General features: G+C 43.3%; 1 protein-coding gene across 1 annotated transcript in view; it reads left to right on the plus strand.

The window, feature by feature from the left end:
- PLRG1 (pleiotropic regulator 1) overlaps nt 1–20,924 on the plus strand; it is a 128,749-nt gene extending 107,825 nt beyond the window's left edge. Inside the window, exons 12-15 of the mRNA XM_063920516.1 lie at nt 2,678–2,786; nt 16,164–16,303; nt 16,476–16,669; nt 20,602–20,924. Coding sequence (XP_063776586.1) covers nt 2,678–2,786; nt 16,164–16,303; nt 16,476–16,669; nt 20,602–20,661 — 503 coding nt within the window. The 3' untranslated portion in view covers nt 20,662–20,924. The remainder of the gene's footprint in view (nt 1–2,677; nt 2,787–16,163; nt 16,304–16,475; nt 16,670–20,601) is intronic.
- The last annotated feature ends 4,369 nt before the right edge of the window (nt 20,925–25,293 follow it).

The raw sequence follows: 25,293 nt of genomic DNA on the forward strand, positions 1-25,293 counted from the left end.
GTTTTTTCTTTCTTTTCCCTGAAGTCAAATTTGTACTTAAGGGAACCTATTTGGCATCGGTTACTGAGGCAGGGTTGGAATCTTTTTTTATTTATTTTTTTAAACCAAATAGTTTTTTGGGGTTTAACCCATTATTTTTGTTTAAACCAGGTTTTTGCATTAATGTTTTAATGGGGAAATAATGAATCCTGGTTATTATATTAATACTGTGAAACATTGCTCTGTATAAAAACCTTGATCAACCATGAGTCTAACATGAACAATCCAAACTTATTTGGCTTCGATATGATTTAGTTTGCATCTTTCAATAAAACCAGTCTTTTACTACTTATTATTTCTATTACATCTGAATATATATATATATAGATAGACTTAAATATATTAAAGCATACAAAGTACACTAAGATGAGACTGAAAATAAGAATATCAAGTTAATATTAAGCATTAGTCCTACTTATAATTAAATTTCAATAATTGAAAATGCAAAAGCACTCTTCAGAGAAACACACATACAAAAGCTTAAGTATTAGCACTGGGCATACCACTGGCATTAAACATTTTGAATAAAAACACTCTTTAGTATAATTGTTTTTTAAAAGAAGTCACAGTGCCGTGCCTGTAGTTACAGCATAATAAAAAACAACAACAACAATGTTTTGAGGATTTATTTTTTTCTAAATCATTTGGTTTAAACCAGCCAACCACGTACTGATGTAAAGGAGAAAACGATGGAGCTGGTGAGACAGCTGACAGATAATGAGCTACAGCACAGCTTTGGCCAATGAAAAATAAGAATGCAGCGGTGTGTGGGTGCCGAAGTGGAGCACATAGAATGGATATTGCATTAAAATGTACTTTAATAAAATTTAAATATAAATTATTGCATCAGTTCTGTTATTTAATAGCTACACCTCATAAATAATTTAACTGATAATATTCTATACAACACGCGTTTCATAAAGATTAGTAGTGTGATATACAGTGATTCTTTTCTTGAATGAAGACTACACAGAATAACCACAGGATAGGATTATGTGGTCACAGTTCATTTTTGCCCTCAATGCGTTTCTTGGTTTTCATAAATGTCCCACATTGTACTCTGCCAAACAGCAGAGTAGAGGAAAAGGTTAAACACCAAAAATATTTTTTAAATCTTGCTTGGATTACACACTCTTTATGTGCTATTGTATCAGAAAAGATTTACCAATGTCGACCGTTCCAGTTTTAGGGTAACGATTTTGTTATCCAGTTTACGTGGAGAGACGAGGTGTGTAATGCTCAGCACTAGTTCATGTGAGGGAATTGTTGCACATTGCACCTGTGGTTGTTACAATCTGTGAAAGTATTTGTTACTGAAGCGGAACGCTTTGTTAGCGTACAATTTACCTGTTCATCTTGTTAACGGTCTCCAGCTGTGGGCAACATCTGTTGAACACATCTTTAGCTCGCAGCATCGGGACAGGTTTTACTGAAGCTGATAATATTTTAGGGTGAGGCTTTATTTTTTAACCTTTCAGAAACAAGACTACTAAAAATAATAGTGCCTGTGCTGAAACAATCCTAGTAAATGTGAAGAACTGCCAGATGGATAGCACTAGTGTGCTATGGTTGTGTGCTGGTTACGTTTGTACTACCCTGAGATGATTGGCAGAGTATATCCCCCATTCAGTGGTATGGCATGTCTTAGTTTTGTACTCAGCTTGCTGCCTGTCAAGAAGGTTATGGACCTTGGGACCATGCTGGGGCAGCTCTTGCACGGTGTTCTGATTGCCTGCTTTGCATATAAGTCCTCCATTTAAAGACTGTGGAGTAATTTCAGTTAGGGAAGATGTTCTTGCCCCTGTGAGCAAATGTGGCTCTACTGTATGCTGCACTTATGTTACCACCGGACTCTCTGATTTCTGTTTGCGGCCCCATAGTGCTGCGTACTAAAATCAGCGAGTTCGGTTGCCATTGCTAGCGATAATACATCTTAGCAACTGCAGCTCGTTCCCTTCACCCCTAATTGAATTGACACTGTTTCAAAATAAATGTTTTAGCCCCAGAGACTGTATTTTCATGTAGAGTTATTCAGTACACAATGCACTTTCATTTTATTCATTTGTTAAGGATTTGTTGTATGTCAAAAGAAATGTCTTCAACCACATTGCAACACTGTGCCCATATGTCTAGATATGCAGAAGAAGGAATTGCAATTCTAAACTTCTCTTCACCCTTTTGTCATTTCCCAATTAATGTCCATGGCCCTGCTATGCAAATTTGCTGGATAAAGATTAAGTAACATTGTAATAGCGTACAAAAAGGAATGGTCAGTTGCACAGGTTTACTCATGAGATTGACCGGACCACTTTTCTTACAGTATGTTTAGTTATTTGCACATATGTTCTGTTCCTTGGTGCTCCCTAAAATAAATTGGACTCCTCTATAAATTTACCAAAATGATTGTATATTTAGTACATTAAATCAGTCTTTCTATTTATGCTTGAGTCACCTTGTCCCTAGTAAATCCAGAAATGTCCTCTTTGTTAAAACCTCAGAATAACGGACTCCATTGTATGTCGGCGACTGGTACACTTTAGGCTGTAATTTGATTTTCCAGAGTTATGTTTTCATTGTTGCAAATAGCTTAGAAGATCATTATCTTTCTTTTTCTTGTTTTGGATTGTCCTCCTTTCAGGAAGCCACGATACCACAATTAGGATGTGGGATATGGTGGGCGGAAAGACTCGCATCACATTAACAAATCACAAGAAGTCTGTCAGAGCTGTTGTATTACATCCACGACAGTAAGAGCATTTCTTTCTCTGTGGTTACAGTATGTGACTTTTCATTTAGGGACTATCACTGTAAAGATTTACAATCTGACAGAATATTTTTAGTCAAGACATCTTCGCTCAGATTGAAGCTTAATTACACTTTCTCCGGCAGGGTCCACAAGTTATCCACAGGATAACAATGGGATATGATGGAGCGACAGCGGATTGGCACCAAACGACCACAAGCTTTCAGTCCTCCCAGGATGCAACGGGCCCGTCCATATATCCCCGCCCACTGGCTCAGGCAAATCAGTTTTTTGTTTGGTTCGGCAGGAGCCGTACCATGGTCAGAGGGCTGCTGTTCTTGGCAGCCCTAAGCTTTCTTAATTATTTTTTTATAGTCTGTCTTTGTTTTGTTTTTTGAGCGATCTTTCTTAACAGTGTCTTATACGCATATTGGAAAGAGTCGCTCCGACAACTCTCCGCCAGGTCGCAACAACGCTTACCCATGTGTACAGTGCTGTCTCGACGGGCGTCTGTGTCGGATATACTAGCAGGTCCAGCAGACGTTACCAGGCTGTGGCCAGAGCACAAGAAGAAGGTAAGGCATCGGTTCCACGTAGTCGGGGAATACGGACACAGCCGCACTGTATTGGGAGGAGACTACCAAACAGTAGCTGACACACCGCCACCACGGGTGCTCCAGCGCTAGGCCTTAGGGATCATAAGGCAACAGGATCAGTATGAGGCTGCGATCCCTAGGGTTGATGTTAGCGTTGGGGAGTAAGACGCTCTCCTGGTCGCCCCTCCCCCCCAGTTCATGACCAGTTTCCGCGAGTCTCCCGCCATGAACTGTTACCTCACTTCTGTCTCAGACGCTACCACGAGGGGTCTCTGTCACAGCATAGGCTGCTGCGTCTGTGTTCACTAAGCGCTACCGCAAGGAGACCCGGTCGCAGTACAGGCGTCTGTATGACTGGTACATCTGTATTCACTAAAAGTTCCCGGAGCGTAGTGTTCACTCTAGGAGTGAAAAGGGGCATGGCGCCGGACTCTGGGGGCATATGTGCGCGCGCGGCTTTGAAACGGGGGGGCGGCCACGCAAATTAGGGGGTGTGGCCACGCCTACGTCATTTTAGGGGGCGGTGCAGCCCACAGACGCTACTATAGAAAGCATCTGTAGCCGGTGACGTCACTGTTGGGGGCGTGCCCAGCACCTCCGTCGGTGCTGGGCTTCCCCCAGCGCTCTCCCAATGCGTGAATGGATGCCGCGCGCATGCGCACGGCATCTATACACGCCGGGAGGGCTGGAAGCCGGCGGCTGTTCGAGCAGGGCGCTGCAAAAGGGGCAGGGCGGGTTTTGCCTGCTAAAAAACGGGCAGGGCGCGGCGCCCTGCTAAAACAGCCTAGAGTGAACACTAGGAGCGGTAGTGTACACTAGTAGCGTCTTAATACACTCAGCGTTCGCTAACGTATTAATCGATCTTGGAAGTGAGGGTGAGTCTCCCTGTATCCAACTCTACTGAGTACGGGTTATACAGCACTTAATTTCTATCTACGTTTGCAGTATGAATAGTTAAATTTAAGTGCCTATTTCATACGAGTCTGTGTACATTACTATGGTTTTCTTCGCATTGCGTCTGAATACTAATAAGATCTGTATAAAACAGAATTCAGTAATATGTACTCCTACATACTTTGAAATGTGTTTGTAGTTGATTGTGCTCATATGACTAATATATAACATGTGACTGACTGCTAGTGTGATTGCTGACTTTAATATATGTTTGTCAGTTGTTTCTTCTGGTCCTCCATGCTGGTGCATGGGTAGGGTCAGATTGATATCAATTTAGAAGGTTAAAGTGATTACAGTCACAAATTGTGTAGTACACTTTTAAAGTGCTGACAATTTATCATGTCTAAGAGCGGCAAACGTGACGAGGGTACACTCACAGTAACACCAACACTCCTATCATGTTTGTCTTGCAAAACTGTATTATCCGCTCAGGATCTGGTACAGGAGGGTTTATGTGCAAATTGTTTTTCGTTTCAGCAGATTACAAGGCAGATCCCTGTTCAACGTCAGGTACAGATAGATCCACCTTGGGCGTTGTTTGCACAGATCTTGTCCAGTATAGCTGAATGGGTAATTCCTACAGCTTCGCTACCAGGAATGGGGTACACTAATAACCCATACATGCAGCTCCCTACCTACGATATATAATTTCCCTCTCCAGCTTCTCCAAAAAGACAAGCTGAAAAACAGAGTGTAAGTAAACCGTCAACTTCACAGGCTACACAGGATGATTCATCAGACGATGAAAGCTCTATATACTCTTCTTCGGCATACGAAGAACAAGTAGAAGGTCTCAGCTCAGTGGATATAGCTGAGTTAATTAGAGCAATAAAGGCCATCCTATCCTAAGAGGATTCAGCGGAGCCTGTGTTAAAAGCCAAGGCACCTGTGTTTAAACGGCCCAAAGCAGGTAAGACTGAGTTTCCAGGGTCAGACCAGCTAACGGAAATCATGGAAGAGGCTTGGACTACAACCAGTAAAAAAAAATATAGAATTCCCCAAAAAATGGGATTCCAATTATCCTTTTTCAGCTGGGGACTGTTTAAAATGGGAAATGGCTCCCAAGGTAGATACGCATGTCATTTGATTAGTGCGAAAATCTATATTGCCTTTGCCATCAACGTCATTGGATGATGTCACGGATAGGAGAGTGGATGGTTTTCTGAAAACCATATTTCTCTAACGTCCTAGTGGATGCTGGGGACTCCGTCAGGACCATGGGGATTAGCGGCTCCGCAGGAGACAGGGCACAAAAATAAAGCTTTAGGATCAGGTGGTGTGCACTGGCTCCTCCCCCTATGACCCTCCTCCAAGCCTCAGTTAGGTTTTTGTGCCCGTCCGAGCAGGGTGCAATCTAGGTGGCTCTCCTAAAGAGCTGCTTAGAAAAAGTTTTTAGGTTTTTTATTTTCAGTGAGTCCTGCTGGCAACAGGCTCACTGCATCGAGGGACTTAGGGGAGAGAAGTCAACTCACCTGCGTGCAGGATGGATTGGCTTCTTAGGCTACTGGACACCATTAGCTCCAGAGGGATCGAACACAGGCCCAGCCATGGAGTCCGGTCCCGGAGCCGCGCCGCCGACCCCCCTTGCAGATGCCGAAGATGGAAGAGGTCCAGAAGCAGGCGGCAGAAGACTTTTCAGTCTTCCTGAGGTAGCGCACAGCACTGCAGCTGTGCGCCATTGTTGTCAGCACACTTCACACAGCGGTCACGGAGGGTGCAGGGCGCTGGGGGGGCGCCCTGGGCAGCAATGTATAATACCTTTTTATGGCTAAAAAATACATCACATATAGCCCTTGAGGCTATATGGATGTATTTAACCCCTGCCAGATCTCACAAACTCCGGAGAAGAGCCCGACGAAATAGGGGGCGGGGCTTATTCTCCTCAGCACACAGCGCCATTTTCCTGCTCAGCTCCGCTGTGAGGAAGGCTCCCAGGACTCTCCCCTGCACTGCACTACAGAAACAGGGTAAAACAGAGAGGGGGGCACTTTTTTGGGCGATATTACTATATTTAAGCTGCTATAAGGATACAACACTTATATAGGGTTGTTCCCATATATATTATAGCGCTTGGGTGTGTGCTGGCAAACTCTCCCTCTGTCTCCCCAAAGGGCTAGTGGGGTCCTGTCTTCAATAGAGCATTCCCTGTGTGTCTGCTGTGTGTCGGTACGTGTGTGTCGACATGTATGAGGACGATGTTGGTGTGGAGGCAGAGCAATTGCCGGTAATGGTGATGTCACCCCCCAGGGAGTCGACACCGGAATGGATGGCTTTGTTTATGGAATTACGTGATAATGTCAGCACATTACAAAAATCAGTTGACGACATGAGACGGCCGGAAAACCAGTTAGAACCTGCCCAGGCGTCTCAGACACCGTCAGGGGCTGTAAAACGCCCTTTACCTCAGTCGGTCGACACAGACCCAGACACGGACACTGAATCTAGTGTCGACGGTGAAGAAACAAACGTATTTTCCAGTAGGGCCACACGTTATATGATCACGGCAATGAAGGAGGCTTTGCATATCTCTGATACTACAAGTACCACAAAAAGGGGTATTATGTGGGGGGTGAAAAAACTACCTGTAGTTTTTCCTGAATCAGAGGAATTGAATGATGTATGTGATGAAGCGTGGGTTAACCCAGATAGAAAAGTGCTAATTTCAAAAAAGTTATTGGCATTATACCCTTTCCCGCCAGAGGTTAGGGCGCGCTGGGAAACACCCCCTAAGGTGGATAAGGCGCTCACACGCTTATCAAAACAAGTGGCGTTACCGTCTCCTGATACGGCCGCCCTCAAGGATCCAGCTGATAGGAGGCTGGAAACTACCCTAAAAAGTATATACACACATACTGGTGTTATACTGCGACCAGCCATCGCCTCAGCCTGGATGTGCAGTGCTGGGGTGGTCTGGTCGGATTCCCTGACTGAAAATATTGATACCCTGGATAGGGACAGTATTTTACAGACTTTAGAGCACTTAAAGGATGCTTTTCTTTATATGCGAGATGCTCAGAGGGATATTTGCACTCTGGCATCGAGAGTAAGTGCGATGTCCATATCTGCCAGAAGAAGTTTATGGACACGACAGTGGTCAGGTGATGCGGATTCCAAACGGCATATGGAAGTATTGCCGTATAAAGGGGAGGAATTATTTGGCGTCGGTCTATCGGATTTGGTGGCCACGGCAACTGCCGGGAAATCCACCTTTTTACCTCAGACCCCCTCCCAACAGAAAAAGACACCGTCTTTTCAGCCGCAGTCCTTTCGGTCCTATAAGAAGCGGGCAAAAGGACAGTCATATCTGCCCCGAGGCAGAGGAAAGGGTAAGAGAGGGCAGCAAGCAGCTCCTTCCCAGGAACAGAAGCCCTCCGCGGGTTCTGCAAAGCCCTCAGCATGACGCTGGGGCTTTACAAGCGGACTCAGGAACGGTGGGGGGTCGACTCAAGAATTTCAGCGCGCAGTGGGCTTGCTCACAGGTGGACCCCTGGATCCTGCAGGTAGTATCTCAGGGTTACAGGTTGGAATTCGAGAAGTCTCCCCCTCGCCGGTTCCTAAAGTCTGCTTTGCCAACGTCTCCCTCAGACAGGGCGACGGTATTGGAAGCCATTCACAAGCTGTTTTCTCAGCAGGTGATAGTCAAGGTACCCCTCCTACAACAGGAAAAGGGGTATTACTCCACGCTATTTGTGGTACCGAAGCCGGACGGCTCGGTAAGACCTATTCTAAATCTGAAATCTTTGAACCTGTACATACAAAAATTCAAGTTCAAGATGGAATCACTCAGAGCAGTGATAGCGAATCTGGAAGAAGGGGACTTTATGGTGTCTTCTGAATTTTCCAAAATCTCAGTTGACCCCGACAACACGTCTGCTGTTCCTGGGAATGATTCTGGACACGGTTCAGAAAAAGGTGTTTCTTCCGGAGGAGAAAGCCAAGGAGTTATCCGAACTTGTCAGGAACCTCCTAAAACCAGGAAAAGTGTCTGTGCATCAATGCACAAGAGTCCTGGGAAAGATGGTGGCTTCTTACGAAGCAATCCCATTCGGCAGATTCCACGCACGAACTTTTCAGTGGGATCTGCTGGACAAATGGTCCGGATCGCATCTGCAGATGCATCAGCGGATAACCTTATCGCCACGGACAAGGGTGTCTCTTCTGTGGTGGTTGCAGAGTGCTCATCTGTTAGAAGGCCGCAGATTCGGCATACAGGACTGGGTCCTGGTGACCACGGATGCCAGTCTGAGAGGCTGGGGAGCGGTCACACAGGGAAGAAACTTCCAGGGAGTATGGTCAAGCCTGGAGATGTCTCTTCACATAAATATACTGGAGCTAAGAGCGATTTACAATGCTCTAAGCCTGGCAAAACCCCTGCTTCAGGGTCAGCCGGTGTTGATCCAGTCGGACAACATCACGGCAGTCGCCCACGTAAACAGACAGGGCGGCACAAGAAGCAGGAGAGCAATGGCAGAAGCTGCAAGGATTCTTCGCTGGGCGGAAGATCATGTGATAGCACTGTCAGCAGTGTTCATTCCGGGAGTGGACAACTGGGAAGCAGACTTCCTCAGCAGACACGATCTACACCCGGGAGAGTGGGGACTTCATCCAGAAGTCTTCCACATGATTGTGAACCGTTGGGAAAAACCAAAGGTGGATATGATGGCGTCTCGCCTCAACAAAAAACTGGACAGGTATTGCGCCAGGTCAAGAGACCCTCAGGCAATAGCTGTGGACGCTCTGGTAACACCGTGGGTGTTCCGGTCAGTGTATGTGTTTCCTCCTCTGCCTCTCATACCCAAAGTACTGAGAATTATACGGCAAAGGGGAGTAAGAACGATACTCGTGGCTCCGGATTGGCCAAGAAGAACTTGGTACCCGGAACTTCAGGAGATGCTCACGGAAAATCCGTGGCCTCTACCTCTAAGACGGGACCTGATTCAGCAGGGACCGTGTCTATTCCAAGACTTACCGCGGCTGCGTTTGACGGCGTGGCGGTTGAACGCCGAATTCTAAGGGAAAAAGGCATTCCAGAAGAGGTCATTCCTACACTGGTTAAAGCCAGGAAGGAGGTGACTGCACAACATTATCACCGCATTTGGAGAAAATATGTTGCGTGGTGTGAGGCCAGGAAGGCCCCCACGGAGGAATTTCAATTGGGTCGATTCCTACATTTCCTGCAAACAGGATTGTCTATGGGCCTCAAGTTGGGGTCCATTAAGGTTCAAATTTCGGCCCTGTCGATTTTCTTCCAGAAAGAATTGGCTTCAGTTCCTGAAGTCCAGACTTTTGTAAAAGGAGTACTACATATACAGCCCCCGGTTGTGCCCCCAGTGGCTCCGTGGGACCTTAATGTAGTTTTGGATTTTCTCAAATCCCATTGGTTTGAGCCACTCAAATCGGCGGATTTGAAATATCTTACATGGAAAGTAACCATGCTACTGGCCCTGGCTTCAGCCAGGAGAGTGTCACAATTGGCGGCTTTATCGTATAAAAGCCCATATCTGATTTTCCATTCGGACAGGGCAGAACTGCGGACGCGTCCTCATTTTCTGCCTAAGGTGGTGTCAGCGTTTCACCTGAACCAGCCTATTGTGGTGCCTGCGGCTACTAGCGATTTGGAGGATTCCAAGTTGCTGGACGTTGTCAGGGCATTGAAAATATATATTTCAAGGATGGCTGGAGTCAGAAAATCTGACTCGCTGTTTATACTGTATGCACCCAACAAGCTGGGTGCTCCTGCTTCTAAGCAGACGATTGCTCGTTGGATTTGTAGCACAATTCAACTTGCACATTCTGTGGCAGGCCTGCCACAGCCTAAATCTGTCAAGGCCCATTCCACAAGGAAGGTGGGCTCATCCTGGGCGGCTGCCCGAGGGGTCTCGGCATTACAACTCTGCCGAGCAGCTACGTGGTCGGGGGAGAACACGTTTGTAAAATTCTACAAATTTGATACCCTGGCTAAAGAGGACCTGGAGTTCTCTCATTCGGTGCTGCAGAGTCATCCGCACTCTCCCGCCCGTTTGGGAGCTTTGGTATAATCCCCATGGTCCTGACGGAGTCCCCAGCATCCACTAGGACGTTAGAGAAAATAAGATTTTACTTACCGATAAATCTATTTCTCGTAGTCCGTAGTGGATGCTGGGCGCCCATCCCAAGTGCGGATTGTCTGCAATACTTGTACATAGTTATTGTTACAAAAAAATCGGGTTGTTCTTGTTGTGAGCCGTCTGTTCAGAGGCTCCTACGTTGTCATACTGTTAACTGGGTTCAGATCACAAGTTGTACGGTGTGATTGGTGTGGCTGGTATGAGTCTTACCCGGGATTCAAAATCCTTCCTTATTGTGTACGCTCGTCCGGGCACAGTATCCTAACTGAGGCTTGGAGGAGGGTCATAGGGGGAGGAGCCAGTGCACACCACCTGATCCTAAAGCTTTATTTTTGTGCCCTGTCTCCTGCGGAGCCGCTAATCCCCATGGTCCTGACGGAGTCCCCAGCATCCACTATGGACTACGAGAAATAGATTTATCGGTAAGTAAATTCTTATTTTTCTTTGTCAGGGGCAGTCATAAGGCCAGCCATGGCTTCAGTTTAGATGGCAAAAGCAGTTGCTGCCTGGATATAGCTACTGGAAGATGGACTTTCAGCACCTTCAAGGGAGCAAGAATCCTATATAGCTCATATAAAACAGGCTGCAATGTTCTTGGAAGAAGCAGCATTAGATATGGACACCATCGCCTTCAGGGCATCAGCTTCAACAATAGCTGCTCGCAGAGCAGTTTGGTTACGTACATGGAAAGCGGATTCAGAATCTAAGAAGGTTCTGGAATCTTAGCCTTTTACTGGAAGTATTCTGTTTGGTAAAGAATTGACAGATATTCTGGAGTCAGAAGCAACTCCAAAAAGGTAAAATTTCCTTCAACATATAACCCCAACGTAGGGGTCCCGCTTTTCAGCCTTTTGGGTCACAAGGAAAAGCAAAAGGAAAAAGTGATCGTAGGCAGCCCCAATATAATAAAATAGGTAAGGCGAAAAAGCAGTTTGATACCAGAACGCCAGCCTCCAAACCAGAGAATAAGCCATCAGCCTGATGGTGCGGGCCTCCTCCTGGGGAACTCCATGGTAGGGGGCCGACTTCTTCAGTTTGCACAGCTATGGCAGCAGTCTACAACAGATGCCTGGGTGCAAGAAATGGTATCTCTGTTATGTTTTTCCCTTCAAGAAGCATCCTCCTCGAAGGTTCTTCTGCACCAGCCCGTCTCGGGTAGAGACGAAGGCCAGGGCTTTGCAAGAAGCAGTTCAGAAATTACTTCAGGCAGGAGTAGTCATTCCAGTACCCCCTGCACATCAGGGACAGGGGTTTACGCCAACCTGTTTTTGGTTCAGAAGCCAAATGGGTCTTTCCGGCCAATTCTCATTCTCAAAATGCTGAATAAATACATTTGGGTCCCACGGTTTCACATGGTGACATTACGCTCCATAGTTTTGGCCATGGAACCAGGGGATTATATGGTATCCCTGGATATTCAGGATGCTTACCTACATGTTCCTATAGCACTGTCCCATCAGTGCTATCTCAGGTTCGCTATCCTCCAGCAGCATTTTCAGTTCCAGGCATTACCGTTTGGGTTAGCCACAGCACCCAGAGTATTTACCAAGATCATGGTGGTTATGGCAGATTATCTTTGCAAGCAGGGGATAAGAATTTTTCCATTCCTCGACGACCTGTTTATCCTATCACAATCCCAGGAATTGCTCCCGGACCATCTCAAACAGACAATAACAGAGGCACGGATGGCTCATAAATTGGATGACTCACTTGGGGGCTGTACTGGATTCAAGTCTGCAGAAAGTATTTTTACCTCGGGACAAGATAGCCAAGGTACAGTCAAGGACTCAGGAGTTGTTACACAGTCAAACAATATCAATCCACGCAGCTATGCGACTGATGGGTTTGATGGTGTCAACATTCGACATGGTGGAGTTTGCACAATTCCACTCCAGACCTCCTGCAGCGTCTGATTCTAGCCAGATGTAATGGAAGACATCAGACAATAAAGAAACAGACTATGGTACTTTCACACAAGGTAAGAAAGTCATTAGCATGGTGGCTACAGACATCCTATCTAGACAAAGGGACACCCTTTTGGATATCATATTGGGAGATCCTGACAACAGATGCCAGTCTTCAGGGCTGGGAAGCAGTGTCCAAAAAATATGGTTCCAGGGACGATGGATCACAGAAGTAAGTTGCCTCTCAATAAATTTGTTAGAACTTCGGGCCATATACATGGCACTGATTCAGGCAAAGGACACTCTTCAAGCGTACCTCAACCGTCAGGGAGGAACGTGTAGTCAGCAATGAAGGAAGTAAATCACATACTAAAATGGGCGGAACTCCACCTTCCAGCATTGTCCGCCGTATCCGTTCCGGGAGTCCTAAACTGGGAAGCGGACTTTCCCAGTCGACACGCCATTCAAGCAAGCGAATGGGCTCTACACCCGGAAGTTTTTCAGACTCTGATAGACAAATGGTGTTTGCCAGAGATAGATCTCATGGCGTCCTGTCTGAACAACAAAGTACCCGCATAGGGGTCAAGAACAAAGGATCCGGGAGCGATCTTTGTGGACACCCTGTCAGTGAAATGGGACTTTCATCTGGCGTATCTGTTTCCTCCGATCATCCGGCTACCCAGGGTGGTGAGGAAAATAGAAGAAGCAAAGGGTGCCGTGATTCTAATAGCACCGGCTTGGCCCAGAAGGCATTGGTACACAGATCTACAGAGAATGTCGATGGAGGCTCACTTCTGCTCCCTCAACGTCCAGATCTACTAATGCAGGGTCCTTGTTATCACAGGCATCTGGATCGACTATCATTGACGGCATGGCTCTTGAAACCGCTATCCTGATGTCAAGAGGATTCTCACAACATGTAATTCAAACAATACTCAGAGCAAGGAAACCCTCCTCCGCTCGCATTTATCGCCGAATATGGCAGGCCTATATTAATTGGTGCAGTGAAAGAAATATGGATCCAAAATCTTTCCAAATTTCTAGGGTCTTAGATTTCCTTCAGGCGGGAATGCATAAATGTTTGAAAGTGGCTTCCTTGAGAGTACAAGTATCAGCATTGACTGAAAGAAAATTGCACATTTACAGGATGTGCATACTTTTTTCCAGGGAATACTACGCATTCAACCTCCCCTTTGTTCCTCCTACAGTGCCTTGGGACTTAAATGTAGTCCTGAAAGCCCTTCAAGTTGCTCCATTTGAACCACTTAATAATGTGGATCTTAAATGGTTGACAGCTAAAGTTCTCTCTTTACTGACTATGGCATCAGCTAGAAAAGTGTCAGATTTAGGAGCGCTGTCATGTCGTTCTCCTTTTCTGATTTTTTTTATCCAAATAAAGCAGTTCTCAGAACTAGGTCTGGGTATCTTCCTAAGGTGGTGTCTAACTTTCACCTTAATGAAGAAATTGTAGCCCCAGATTTTCAGGTATCATGACTTTCTGCGGGAGATGTGTTGCTGGACGTACTCTGGGCATTAAGGATCTACGTGGATCGTACCAGTGCCATCAGCAAGACAGATTCTCTCTTTTTTTCTCTACGGATTTCACAAGAGAGGATGGCCTGCTACTAAACAGACGCTGGCAAGATGTCTTCGAATGACGATTTCAGAAGCATATTCTCGAGCTGATCTCCCTGTTCCGGCTAATGTCTCTGCTCACTCTGCTCGTAAGGTAGGTCCTTCGTGGACAGCACAACATGGTGCTTCAGCAGAACAGGTATGTAAGGCAGCCAAATGGTCTTCCATTAACACATTCATTAGACATTATGCCTTGCATACTTTTGCCTCTCGTGACACTGAATTCGGGCAAAAGGTTCTCCTGTCCAATCAGGAGCGTCCCCACACTAAATTGCTTTGGGAAATCCCATTGTTATCCTATGGATAACCTGTGGACCCTGCCGGAGAAATATATGTTATGGTAAGAACTTACCGTTGATAACGGTATTTCTCCTAAGTCCACAGGTCCCACAGGGATCCCACCCTGACGCACCTGATTTGAGGATCTTTCTACTCACTAAGCCTCTTCCTTCTTGTACAGAAGGGTGTGCATGTGTGTTCTTCTCGCCTGAATAAGGCTGTACATGATGCTTCTGCCTAAATGCTTTGGAATACAACTGATTTGCCTGAGCCAGTGGGTGGGGATATATGGACGGGCCCGTTGCATCCTGGGAGGACTGAAAGCTTGTGATCGTTTGGTGCCAATCTGCTGTCGCTCCATCATATCCCATTGTTATCCTATGGAACCTGTGGACTTAAGAGAAATACCGTTATCAACGGTAAGTTCTTACCATAACGTATATTTCCCTCCGTATCAAGTCTGTTCAAGTTCCATAATAGTTTGTGACCGTTTTGCTGTTATATACAGGGATGTCCCCATATATCTTTGCTGCAGTCACGCTAAACCGCCACTCTTGGCACGCCAGGTCGTGTGAGAGACTTCTAGTGTCAGGTGTATTTTTTTTTCTTTTGTTACAAAAAATGCATCTTAATCGCAACACAATGCGACTATGGCACACGAAGAGACTGTGCTGTTCTGCTACATATAAAGACTCAGCCACACACACTATACAAGTGTCATCACATTAGTCAGCACAGTCTCCTCAAGCGACCTAGTTGCACGGGTCCTGGCGCTCATTCATGCCAGGTATCTTGCGCTTCATGGTGTATTAAGGTTAGATGTATGAGAACGCATCTGTACTTAACATTTTGACTGTGCACATTAGGTAGATTAATGTGATACTCCATTCCCCTACATCAGGCATGTCCAAACTGCGGCCCTCGAGCTGTTGAGAAACTACACATCCCAGCATGCCCTGACACAGCTTTAGCATTCTCTGACCGCAAAACTGTGTCAAGGACATGCTGGGATATGTAGTTTCACAACAGCTGGAGGGCCGCAGTTTGGACATGCCTGCCCTACATACATACTAGTGTTCTTTATTTCTAGGCAATCAACAGGATGGAACTAGGACAATATTATTTCTGAACAATCTTTTACATTCTAGATGTGTTTGTCTTGCATAAGCTGATACTGTAATGATTTAGGGGAGATTTGTCAAAGCTTGGAGAGAGAAAAAGAAGAGGGAATGTACCAACCAATCAGCTCCTAACTAAATTTTTTTTTAAAAAGCCTGTAACAACAGTTAGGAGCTTATTGGTTGGTACAGTATCTCTCTCAACTTAATCTCTCTCAAAGCTTTGATAAATATCCCTCTTAATCTTTGAGATGCCATCATATGACTAGTTCACATAATACTGCATTGTTATTAAATATAGTTTATTTCTTCTCAAATATGATAAGACTTTTAGGAACTTATCATTAAAAACACTTAATTTAATAGTCGATCAGCTTTATTTTTGCTTTAATTGTCCTGCAAAAGTGTACTAACCTTGCAGTCCCAATAGGGAGGGAACAAGGTTAGCGGCCAGTGACATCAGTACGTTGGAGAGCCTGTTAGGCTTAGTAGTCTATAATGAAATACTGTTCTGTCCCTATGTCATAATGAAGTGTGACCGAAGAAAAGAAAAACAGATGAAAAGGTGCTATAAGAGATCAGCAATAGTTCTCTTTATGAAAACATTTTTCTGCAGAACCCCAGTAACTAATCTTTAGAGAAGCCAAAAATAACTTTCCGTGCACAGCACCTTGCCATGTGATCCAGAAAGAGCCGCTGCTGCAGTCAGCACTACTCTTTGTGCAGTGTAATATATTCCAAAGTTGTTACATTTCTACGCATCACAATCTATTTTTTTCTTATTCCAGGTACACATTTGCATCTGGGTCACCGGATAATATAAAACAGTGGAAATTCCCAGATGGGAACTTTATCCAAAACCTTTCTGGCCATAATGCTATAATCAACACTTTGGCTGTGAACTCTGATGGTGTGCTGGTATCAGGAGGTAAGAAACTGTTTCCTTTCTATTTGTCAGAAGAGTCAAATATAAGGACGAAAAACTAATCTGAAATACAGTATATAACAGTAACTATTTAAGATGTTATATGTAAAGTATAGTCCTTGCGTCAGGGGTGAGGTGTGGATTTTGTTTTACACCTCTCGTTTCTCTCTTGCAGCTGATAATGGAACAATGCACCTCTGGGACTGGAGAACCGGATACAATTTCCAGAGAATTCACGCTGCTGTTCAGCCAGGCTCTCTAGACAGTGAATCTGGTATATTTGCATGCACATTTGACCAGTCAGAGAGCAGATTAATCACAGCGGAAGCTGATAAAACAATCAAAGTCTACAGGGAGGATGATACTGCGGTATGTATCAATTTCTTTGCAGCCAGAGGAAAATACTGAAATAATCCTTAATTAACATGAATAGCGAGTACAAAATGGGTGTTAATAGTGTATATCTTTATATATTGATTTATGGATATCGACATTCATATTTGCGGAGTAGTGATGTCACTTGTGTACAATATATCCTTCTGTTTGTTTAGTCCTGATGCAAGTTGTGCTTCATAGCTCAAGTCTTCTATGGCAGAGAGCTTAGCCATCAGTGATTACATACAAGCAGCTTGCTTGGGTTCAAATGTAAACTTGTATATTAAAAGGAATAATATAACCACTGATGTCCAATATTAAAGGTTACTAAATCTTTATGGCATGGATAAATAGAACTTGAAATACTCATATTCTAATTATATTTAGCGTTGTACAGTAGAGGAAAGATACAATTGTAAATAGGCAGGTGAACGTTTACAGGGCCATTGTATTGGGGTTTTTAATTGTAGAATAATGGCCATTTGTACGATCACATATTCATTGATAAGGGTATTTAAACATGAATTTCCTGACATTTTATATGCGAGTTTTATCCTGTTTATGCAGAATATTGTTCCAATACAACAGTCTGAATGTTTTCTTTTTAGAATCCGTCATTTAAAAATGTCTTTTACCAATTTAAGTTATACGCTATGGCCTCAATCCTATCAGGAGTGAAGGAGTCAAGTTGGCTTTGCAACAGCACCGCAGCTAAAACCCCTTCCTCCTCGTGGCCACTCTGCCCTAGGGTCACCGAGTTACTGTAAATGTGGCGAGCCAATAGGATCAAGCCATAAGAGCGACATATAATTTCTGTTTGCAAGTGATCGTCTTCCATACCAGCCTGCATCCTGAATGCTGTGTCACTGTTTTGACTTATCTAAGTGCCATTATTCATATAAATCTTATGGATTTTCATAACTATAGTTTTAAGACTTATAACTTTTTTTAAAGTATGATTATACACTGTTTTGTTTTAGAGATTGCCTATTAATGGGCTTTCTATAAATGGCTCACTTTTATTTAATATGGGCTGTAAGAGATGGGCACCATTTCAGCTTCTGAAGAATGAAGAAATCTTTTATTCAGGGACTTGGTGTAATGGTCATGTCTTGCCAATAAGACAGAACTCTAAGCCAAGATATTGAGAAAATCATTTGTTATCTACATTGTCCAGTGGATACTGTGCACTCTTGTATGCTGGTGGAGTTATTCAGTAGGGTTCAGTATGATTTACCGACGGGGACAATAACATAGCCATTGACCTTCAGAAAAAATACCATCATGGTCATAATACCGACATTCATTATGCTGATATGCTCAAAATGCCGACATAGGAGTATATTCAATTAGGGTCGAAAACTGCCGTCTGTCAAAAAGATGGCAGTTTTCGACTTTTTAAGGTCGAATCGTGATTCCACCTATTCAATCCCTGCAGTTTTTATTCGACAAGTCGTGGAATTCGACTTGTCGAATAGTACGTGAATTGGTTGTATAGCTGCCGATTCAAGTACTTTTGAGTGAAACGGGGCCAAATTCGACAGGATTTGGCCCTGTTTCCGACCATCTCAGTCCGACATAAAAAAAATGTCGGATTGAGATGTGGGACCCAGAGGAGGAGAGGGGAGAGAGCCTTAGGGCATACAGGGGAGAGCAGCGCTAAAACACAGCGCTGCAGCAGGATGTCTCACAGCCGCGCTGCTCACGGCAGCGTCCACCCGGCTCCAGCAAGTGAGGTCACGCTGCCGTGAGGTCAGGCGGCTGTGAGACATCCTTCTGCAGCGCTGCTCTCCTCTGTCTGCCCGCGGCTCTCCCCGCTGGTCTCCCCCCTCTCCTCCTCTGGGTCCCTCATCTCAATTCGACTTTTTTAAAGTCGAATTGAGATGAGATTGAATAGGGGTTGTCGAATCCATTCCGACAAATGCATGTCGGATTGGATCCGACCCTAATTGAATATACCCCATAGTCAGAATGCCGACATGTCAAAATACTATGTCAGAAGAGCAATTTTAACATGCCTGGTATAGGCATATGAATATCCTTACAAAGAACTAATGATCAAATAGGGTTGAGGTTACCTAAAAGTTAAATAGAAAAAAGGGCAGACTAGATGGGCCAATTGGTTCTTGCCTGCCGCCAAATTCTTTGTTAATAAGGAGTAACAAGCATTAAAATGATAATTAGGAGAGCCATGTAAATCTATCTATAATATAGTCTGCTCAGGATTAACTGTATAACGTCAGAACTCAAAAATAAGTTAGCTATTAAATGCCTCTGAACTGTGCCGATTTAGGTGGGTCAGTCCAGCGTCAGGGCTGTGTCTCACCATCCCGATCACGTTCACATCTGCCAAAAAATTGTGTATTACAAGTGAAAGGGGTAAGGCGCAGTGTGTCACTTCTATATATACGTATAGATATGCCCTATTCCTGATTTCCAGCGCTCCAAAGTTGGGAGGTCTGAGATCCTTTTGTTTACCCCTACATAATCCAGTTGCTGTAAATACCATAATAAGTTCCTTTATGAATGCAGATGTACTGAAGGCTTACTAAGAAGTAATATCTTTCTTTAAACCTTTATTGCAGTATTTAAGGTTTCCCATTCTATCATACTTAATCTCTTTTCTTTACCTATCCATGTTTGACAGATATGATTGCGCTTTTGTCTAGTGAAGTTGTGTGAATCTCACTGAGGACTGACATAAGTGTTATATTGCTGCTTTCTGGCTATTTAGTCTTTTTATAGGTTTGTGGTTAAGCTGACATGTATTGAACTGTTGCTGTTCGTTTCAGACCAGATGTCTTCATGTTTCTTTGATAATTTTATCCATTGCGTGTATTCACGTCTCTAATGAGACTGCCCAGCAGTCTTTCATTTTAATTAGGTTCACGCAGGGCTTCTGCCACTAGTTGGGTCACATTGAGAGCTTTCTGATTTGAATAGCCAAGTTGATTTACATTACCTGTGTTTAAAACCTGCTGAATAAATTATATTTGTTAACTATATGTGCCAGTAAAATTACATTCTCGATTATAAAGTACCACTGAGAAACTGGCTAATGTATGGTTTTCAAAACCATGATAACCTGACGTGCAGAACCACAACATTATACAAACAACAAAGTTCAACAATAAATCAGTATGTCAACATAATCAACAATGCCTCAATGGGCCCTCACCCTCCAGTTGTTTCCCAGTATATAAATGTCAGGAACGGGTCCCTCAGTTTGGGAGTCGGTGGTGTTCTCACCTGGCAATCCATATCTGGAACATAGAAGTAATGTGCAACTTGTAAGTGGCCAGTCGGCGGGTTGAGCTGCAAATGTTCAATCTGTTATCTTCCATCTTTCACATACTGGGCGGTATTCAAAAGATATATCACGTCCAACCTCTTTTTTAAAGTGATCCCCATTAGTGTGCGTATTGCGCCCATAGTAATCCGGTTTAGCTGTATAAAGGGTTAGGGCTGAAATGGTGATACAATGCCTGTCAGCAGAAACAGAACGGGTGTGGAAGGGGTTGAAAAGTATTCAATACTGCCCATAGAATGCGAAATGTACAAAACAGAAAGCTTGTTTGCGCTGCTGACATAGGCAGTGACTTGTAGGGGTTGGGGGGATCTGCATCTTGTTAAGGTATGATTAAAAGTACTTGTGAAGACTGTTATCTCACTAGTATACAGGGGAGAGTGTATTATAGACAGAATTTCTGTTTAGGTGAAACAACAAAAGTGCAGTTATTCAGTCATAACAGTTATCTATGTAAAACAGATTTTACATTGAAACCTCTGTTTGTTATATGTATATACTAGTACTTCTTGAACAGGATAAATGCACATTGGAAGATTAATAATCAAATAAACCATGCTAGTTAATGAAATAGGTGAAAGTTGGTTTGTTAACATAGTCCTGTTTCTTGCTTTTTCAGACTGAAGAGACTCATCCAATCAACTGGAAACCTGAAATTATCAAAAGGAAAAGATTTTAATATGCAGCATCTGTACATTTTTTATTTTATCTTTTTTTTTTTTTTTTTTTAACGTTTTGTTTATCACAGTTTGACATAGCATGGATTCTGTTTCAAACATTAAGCATAACTTTGGCTGCAGCCTTTGTCTTTCATCATTGTATTAAAATACATCCTGTTATGGCTATTTCTCCTGCGATCCCTGGAAGCTGTCATCCCCACCCCCCCCCTCCCGGGTAAAGAAAACCGATTAAAGTTGGAGGATTCTCGATGTAGGAAAAAAACTGTGTGGTGTTTGTTTTGTTTCTTTAAGGGGGTGCTCATATATTCCAGACTAAAGAGTGGCTATATACAATGACCAATCGTTCACAAGTTTTGGAAATAAGATCCTATAATCTAGAACCACTGTGTTCTACCAGGTGATTTTTTTTAAAGGAGGTGAAGATAAATATTCAATTGCAATTACCCAGGTGGTTCTTGTTTTTTTTTTTTTTATATTTATATCACCATTCCAATAAAATGAGTTGATAAATGTATTGATTGGTTGGTATAATTTAGGAATTTTACAGAATATGGGAGTTACAGTGTTTTAGGAAGATGTTAACTATTATGTGCATGAGAGGCAGTTGCTGATAGGAGTGTGCCAGGCTTGTCAGATTATAACCTCAAGTCATACAACAGGAAACAATCAGCAGTTCCCAGTTTTGGCCAAAACCACAGTGTTAAAAAAATAATAATGATGTAACAAAACATGGTTTAGCTTCAAGACATTATTTAAACAAAAAAACAACCTTCTTCCTAAAAATGTTCAGTAGTCCAGGAAGGATATGTATGCAGTCGGATGGATACAGTCTGCCTGTGAAGCATCAACACAACTGGGAATATAAGTCAATTTATACTTCAATGGCCAAATGGCAGAGTGTGTGGCAGTGGGTGCCAGGGAAAGCCACACAATCAGGACCATGCAGAACTGGCACATGATCTTCATTATGGTTCTTTTTATGTATCCCTCTGCTAGGAGATTCCTGTGTATTTAGAGCATCTTAAATACATTCCAATATTGAAGGTATTCTATTATACATTGGAAGTGTTCACATATTGTTTCTTTTAGCTAGAGCATGTTAATTCCCCTTTATTATCAAATATATATCAAAGCATGTGTCTCAGAACAAAATAAATCTAAAAAAAACAATACCTGTCCAAAATGCCGTGTTCTCTGTCCGCTACAGAAAGCTGGCATTGCTTAGGAGGGGGGCTGTTTCTGTTTGCAGTCACTCATTGGTTTGATAGTCTCCTCAGTAACAGACATGCTCTTTGAATACTCTAGATTGGACTCCTGCACAGGTACTTGTCACAACAGTTTATTGTGTGGCTTTTAGAATTAAATCAGAATGTTTTATACATTCTCTTAGATCTGTGAAAAGTGAAGTGATTGGCCAGCAGGGGTGCCCAATAATGTCATGTTTCACACTGTGACAACGTATAAGGATAATGCTTTAGTTTATTAACTGACAGTGAAGAAGTTGCAAATGTGCAGTATCACATAGCACAGTGATGCCAAATGTCTGCCTGTTAAGGGTAAATGCAGATTTGTGTTTTGCACGCTGTTGGTTGATAACATCCATAGCATACCGTGGTAGCATAATGTAAACCTTGCAGATGTGTGCGGTACAGCTTCCACAGACACGTATGTCTCTTATGTCAACTATTACACTGCCCTTAGATGTAGTGGGTAGGGTAGCTTTTTTCCCCAGGCAATCATACACAGTGTAAGTTATCAGTACCTGTTGGTTGCAACAACAACAACAAAAATCAATATCTTTCTGAAAAATTATCTTTGAAGTTTAGAAAACCATTCTATCATATACGTTGGCAGAATTCATCATATTAAAGCACTGTATTTTTTACACGTGCCAAGTATGCCAAATTCAGCTTTAGATCATTGTGTGTGTTCGAGTCATTGAATGAAAATTCAGCACATGAGAAGAACTTTTGATTCAGTTTCATAGGATCTCTGTGTGTGGGCCTTTACCTACTGGTGTTTTTATGCTGTATCCAACGTGCTTTTTTAATGCAAGTGCAGAGTTTGCTAACAAATGTAACATAAAACCCATTCTCTGTGTCCTTCCCCTTATGCACTCATACTTATGTCTGTCTGAGTTGTACTGCAGTTTAATTTCTATGCATTGAGTCCATTAATCTTTATTGGAGCATATTATGTACATACACATGAAGGGCCAGGTTCAGTTAGCGTTGGCACTTACCACGGGCTTGTAGCCTCAGACTTTAACACTCTGAACTATTCAATTACAAGTCCTTTTGCTTGCATGGCAAGTCTGCGGCTAACACGTGTTAACCCATAGATCCCAGGTTAAGTGCCTGGAGCTATGGGTTATTGGGAGCCACAGGATGAGATGATCAGAAATCTGCTGTAAATGCAGCCTGTGATTGCATTGACCCAACACACTGTCTGTGGTAATTGCTGGGGCTAATTGAATTTGGCCCTAATGGTTAATAAGTTTTCTGCTTTATTTTTCACATTCATGTCAATGATCCATTCATTCCAATGGGGCAGAGTCCTGCTGGTAAGTAATATCACTGAAATACATAGGCCATTGACAATTAATGGTCACTGTTTGTTAAATATCCTGTCTTGTTACAATGAGGTCTATTGGCGGTATGCAATTAGCACCAATCATTTTGCTAATGAATTCGTCCCACTGAGTAATCCATTAGGGCCGTTTTTTGCCAATGCCTTTTCGTTTTGTTTTGGGGGTTTTTGTGAAAAGGCATTTGCGAAAAATGCCTCCAAAATCTGTTAAAATGGCCCGTGTTTTCAATGGAAAATGCGTGGATTCGCCAATCCACGTGTGTTCCACCCCTGCTGCATTTTCGCCTAGGTGAAAATCCAGCCCTGCTATAGCATAGTGCGCATCCCCTATTCACCCTAAAAATACAGAAAAGCTCAGTTTTTTCACCTAGGTGAAAAAAAGTGAGCTAATTGCATACCCCCTATGGGTGGTGGTCAATTATTTCAGCACCCATTCACAACCACCGGTAGCTATTCATTTGTTTCTGCTGAGCAGTGTGATATGCTTGCTTTCCGCAGCTAAACCCGACTGCTATGGGTGTGATATGCGCGATAACTGGAATCAGTTGAATATCTCGATCAGGCATGATATAGCAACTGAATGTCGCCCTATAAATGGTATTGTTTCTGCAGGCAAAGGGAATAGGGGGCATATCCACAGCAATAGAAGATAATTCAGATTAAAACCAAATAAACATAGGCAGAGAAATTAACATAGCTAGGAACAGGAAAAGCACAAACAAAACTCTAAAAACTGTGCAGATGCTATGGGCTTAGGAAATAAAATCCCAGAAGTAATTGCAATAGTGACAAGTTATGATCTAGATATTGTGGCCATTACACAGTCATGGTGCAATGAAAATCATGACTGGGACATAGCTATACCGGGATATAGTTTATTTAGGAAGGACATAATGGGAAGAATCGGAGGAGGGGTAGCAATGTATGTTAAAAAACAAACAAACAAACCCATAAATACTACCTTAATACAAAGTATTGAAGAAAAAAACAGGTCCTTTGGGTGACCATAGAAACGGGAGAAGTCTATTATTAGTATTGGGGTGATGTAAAGTCCACCAGGTCAGGAAGAGGAACTGGACAAGAACCTATTGCAGGACATCACTAAAATGAAATTAAAAGCGTAAGTTGACACAACTATTAGTTTTCACAAAAATGCTGCTTCAGTGTTTTTAGACCTTTTTGTCGGATGTTACTATGATATGCTGATATAGAATTACAAGCAATTAAGTGTCAAAGGCTTTTATTAACACTTAAATTAAGTTTATGCAGAGTCAATATTTGCAGTGTTAACCCTTCTTTTTCAAGACCTCTGCAATATGCACTGGCATGCTGTCGATCAACTTCTGGTCCACATACTGACTGGCCGCCCATTCTTGCCTAATCAATGCTTGGAGTTTATCAGAATTTGTGGGTTTTTATTTGTCCACCTGCCTCTTGAGGTTTGACCACAAGTTCTCAATGGGATTAAGGTCTGTAGATTTTCCTAGCCATGGACCCAAAATGTTTGTTTCGTTCCCTGAGCCACTTAGTTATCACTTTTGTCTTATGGCAAGGTGCTCCATCATACTGGAAAAGGCATTGTTCATTACCAAACTTCTTGGATGTTTGGGAGAAGTTGCTCTTGGAGGATGTTTTGTTATCATTCTTTATTGATGGCTGTGTTCTTAGGCAAAATTGTGAGTGAGCCCACTCCCTTGGCTGAGAAGCAACTCCACACATGAAGGGTCTCATGATGCTTTACTGTTGGCATGACACAGTACTGATGGTAGCACTCACGTTTCTTTCTCTGGACAAGCATTTTTCCAGATGCCCCAAACAATCTGAAAATAGGATTTCTCTATCGTCCTAGTGGATGCTGGGGTTCCTGAAAGGACCATGGGGAATAGCGGCTCCGCAGGAGACAGGGCACAAAAAGTAAAGCTTTAGGATCAGGTGGTGTGCACTGGCTCCTCCCCCTATGACCCTCCTCCAAGCCAGTTAGATTTTTGTGCCCGGCCGAGAAGGGTGCAATCTAGGTGGCTCTCCTAAAGAGCTGCTTAGGA

This window comes from Pseudophryne corroboree, chromosome 1 (genome assembly GCF_028390025.1).
Source record: "Pseudophryne corroboree isolate aPseCor3 chromosome 1, aPseCor3.hap2, whole genome shotgun sequence".
Classification (NCBI taxonomy): Eukaryota; Metazoa; Chordata; class Amphibia; order Anura; family Myobatrachidae; genus Pseudophryne; species Pseudophryne corroboree.